This window comes from Austrofundulus limnaeus, unplaced genomic scaffold (genome assembly GCF_001266775.1).
Source record: "Austrofundulus limnaeus strain Quisiro unplaced genomic scaffold, Austrofundulus_limnaeus-1.0 Scaffold619, whole genome shotgun sequence".
In the NCBI taxonomy this organism is placed as follows: domain Eukaryota; kingdom Metazoa; phylum Chordata; class Actinopteri; order Cyprinodontiformes; family Rivulidae; genus Austrofundulus; species Austrofundulus limnaeus.
The window spans coordinates 122,278-126,270 of record NW_013953021.1 but is presented as its reverse complement, the minus strand read 5'-3'; the positions used below and the strand labels follow the sequence as shown (position 1 = coordinate 126,270).

General features: G+C 36.5%; 1 protein-coding gene across 1 annotated transcript; it reads left to right on the top strand.

The window, feature by feature from the left end:
• Window positions 1-235: 235 nt before the first annotated feature.
• On the top strand, window positions 236-3,429 carry LOC106531321 (cell surface glycoprotein CD200 receptor 1-B). The gene is made up of 5 exons (XM_014027152.1): window positions 236-380; window positions 1,502-1,807; window positions 2,135-2,404; window positions 2,744-2,834; window positions 3,064-3,429. The coding sequence occupies exons 1-5, from the start codon at window positions 236-238 to the stop codon at window positions 3,110-3,112; spliced, it is 861 nt and encodes a 286-aa protein (XP_013882606.1). The 3' UTR covers window positions 3,113-3,429.
• Window positions 3,430-3,993: the final 564 nt, after the last annotated feature.

Sequence of the window (3,993 nt, the reverse complement as noted above, 5' to 3'; positions counted from 1 at the left end):
TCTCAGACCTTCCAAATGTAAATTTCTCCTATACCTTTCATCCAACATAGCATAATGACAACATTAAACATTAAGATCTTCTACTTCTACCTTCAAGGCAGTCTTTTCACCTTTACTACATTCAGGGTCTCTGTCCTTTTAGCTTCATAAAATTTATTTCATTTTTTTCTTTGTTTTTTCTAAATTATTTTCTGCCACACAGACATTTTTCTTCAAAATGCTGTGGGAGGTCAGGATGTGGTTAGTCAAGAGGTTTGACAGCATTGAGCTTTCTGCAGTGGTTTGTAGCTTTCTTCAGCATATAAGTGTGAACATGCTGGGCCAAACGGACAGACTGATTATAATTTTCTGCTTAACATTTTCCTGTGGAACGTGTAAAGGTAAGTTTATGTGTTTCTTTACTCATGCTATAAATATATGAACAACTTGAGTAAACTTTTTTTTATTGATGTTTTAACTTTTAACAGACTAAAGCAAAATTATACAAAATGAAATATGATTGTTCATCAGATCAAGATGTTTGACATAAACAAATATCATTACAGAGCTACATAATATAACATCCCCAAATGGGCCTTTGGTTACAAAGAGTAAAAACATTTAAAACTGTTACAGAATAAATCATAACACTTATTAGGTAAGACCAACTGAAAAACAAACAAAACACAAAATCATCGTGAGGAGAAGGAAAGGTGGAGGTGATTCCTGTATTATCTGATTGAGAAAGCAGCTTGCTTGGTTTCTGGTTTGGGTAACACAATGATGTAGCTTTATTCCACTGCGGGGTCTCTAAGCAAAACAAGACAAGGAATGCACATTCCAGTAACAAGACGAAAAAAAAACCTTCATTTTGTCGCGGCAAAACGGACAGAAAACACGTTGAAAGGATGTCAAATAGACAAACAGTCTTGCGAGTATGGTCGTAAAATCATTTATTAATATGGGCAACATTAAACAGAAAACAATCAGGAAGTCTGTCAGATGTGGCCGCCCGACTGAGGGCGGAAGAGAAATGTTATACCTTCAGCTATCATCATGTGATAAAGAACAACCAATCACAACCTGCCTCATGTCCCTAACAGCCAATGACAAGCTCTAAATCCCAAGGTGACCATATCGGTACATGGAAAGAGGCCATCTTGATTCCTGGTAGATTTTAAAACAGTTATTTATCCACCTCTGTGTCAGACTGGCGGTTCTTTTGTACCTTCTCTCACATTGGTGCTGATCTGATGTAACCTGCATGTTTTATTAAAGCTTACTAATGGTTGCCACTGCTCTTTTGCTGGTTCAGTGTACAACTAACACTGAGAAAATCCCTCTAACATTTGCCTTCATCTCTCAGGAACTAAAGAATTTGTTGGGTTACTGTCTTACATTTTATTTTAGGTTAGGAGAGTCTATATGAACATGGAGTATTTTTAAAATGTTTATCATAATGAATAATTCATATCTAAATATCATAATGTGCAAAACTTATACAAGGTTTTCTTTCCTTCAGATTACAGAAAGGAAGTTTTCAAACCTGGGAGCAACGCCAGTTTGACATGCGGTAAAAAGACGTGGAATGAGACTATCTATGTTATCTGGACAATAAACTTGAAACACAAAACCTGTATGATCTCCTTTAGCAATCAAGGTGATAACATTGACAAATGCAACGATGGCAAGATTTTGCAAAACACGTCCACTGGTCAGTCATACCTGCACATCCCAAACGTTTCATCTAAAGACGTGGGGATGTACACATGTGAGTCAGCTTACAATGGAGGAAATGACAATTATAATATCAACGTGACTTTAATAGGTAGGATTTTTTTCACACACACACACAATGAGTGATAGTTACTTTAATAATTAAAAAAATCTACAAGTGAAAATTAGTTTAGATAAAATTCATACTGCACAGCCTTATACTTCTGTGAATGCACAATGGAATTTAGAGTTTTTTATAGTCTTGAAATGTGTCAGATAAATGAATAATTATAGTGTAAGTGATTTTAATTTTACAAAATCCTGCATGACTAACTGTTATTTAAAATGAGTTTCCAGGAGATGTGGTTGCAGTTTTAATAATTTACACTCAAACAATTCCATACTCATATTTCTCCTGTTTTTCTCTCTGAATATGAAGTTTCTCCGACTGTTTCTGCCACGATGGAGCAAAGGAACAACACGGTGGTGGCAGTGTGCAGAGCTGAAGGAGGAAATCCTGCTGCCAACATCAGCTGGAGTTTTACAGGAAACTCAGAGCCTGAGACATCGCTGTCTGACTCAGATGGATTAGTTACAGTAGAGAGCGTTTTGAAGATCCCTGCTGGCATGAGTCGAGAAAACCTGAGCTGTATCATCCAGCACCCGTCTTGGGATCAAGAGAAGATGGTTAYTGTAAAAGCTGAAAAAGGTCAGACTTCTGCAGACTGGACAGAGCTGGKTWAWAAGAATCAATGAGATTGATTTCARTTTATTTTATTTTTACACAACAACCCATTTGCACAAGACTAATACTTTGGTGGGACATTTTTACCATTTCTTTGATTTGAAACWGGTTGTTCTACAAAACATATTGTGTTAAATACCATGGGTTACTGTATATTTCAGCACAGCCAGGCCTTCTGTGAAAATAACCAATGTTTTAAATGTGATGCAGTATATACTGTTTTGAAATTGAAGTTTTTGAGCTGAAATTAGAAAAATTGAGTTGGTTTGGATGACTAAAACTTATTTTTCTTCTTCACTGCAGATTTTGGACAGCTCCCAAGACTTATTATTGGKTTAGTTGTTGTATTTTTGGCAGGAATCTCAATATTTGCACTAAACAAATTGAATCCAAGGTAAGTACTTAAACTGAAATTCAATGAAATGAAAAAATGTTTTTTAAAGCTTGTTTTTTTGTGGCATTGGCCTTGTTTGTGCCATAAAAGATAATGCCAACAGTAGGACACGTCAAACAACTCACCATGGGTGGATAATTATTTTGCATTCAGCATCTTAATAAACATTGTTCATCTTGGTTCATAACATCTATATATATATACTGTATATGTGTGTTTTTTCTGACAGGATGAAGGAGGAGGAAGTGTGCTATTTATGTAAAATATGTGAAATGTGACAACTTACTCTTCAATCTGCAGAGATGTTAAAAAACATCCTGAGCCAAACAGACAGAAAGAGAACAGCCAATACATGACTGTCAGTTTGCTTATTATCTCTTTCTGCAGTTGTGTAACCACACCATATGTCTTGAAGTATTTTTTGCTGCATTTTCCTGCATTTTCTAGGGGGCTAGCCTTCTCTTTCACACCTATGTATAAATGAACATGTGACAATCCCTCATGTCAGAGTGGGCTGACTTGTGCTTTGGTATAATACTCACTCGCATTAAAAATGTATTTGATTGCACTTTATTGTGTCTTTGCATTACTCTTATCTGAAGTTTAGTAAAGAAATATTCCACATCAAACAGAAACATCTCAGTTCAAACCTGTCCTAACGAACTGCACAGACTGATGGAAAAGGTTTCCAATATTTACATATTGACTTGTATGAGTAAAAACCTGCTTCTGAGCAAACAGAAAGTGGAAACAATAGGTTGCTCTTCCCTAGTGGTAGATATGAGAACATCCTTCTTAGTGAAAGTAAAACTCATTCACACACATACTCTGAATTGCTATAGCTGATTTTTTTTGTTGTCTTTCAAGTGTGTACCTCAACATCTTTAATTTCTTATCCACCTGCTCCCTGCTCTCACCGCAGATCACAACATTATCAGCAAACATTAAAGTAAACGACGTGGATCCCTGCCTGACCTCAGCTGGTAGTCTGTCCATCAGCAGATGAGAAAGGGCTTACAGCAGATCCTTGATGCAGTTCCATCTCCACCTAGAGGCTGGCTGTCACTCCTACAGCTCACATCCATCTGCTTGACAAAATCCACCACTATTTCTTCTTCCTGGTTCATTTAAACCAACCTGCCCATCATTTCATCATCTC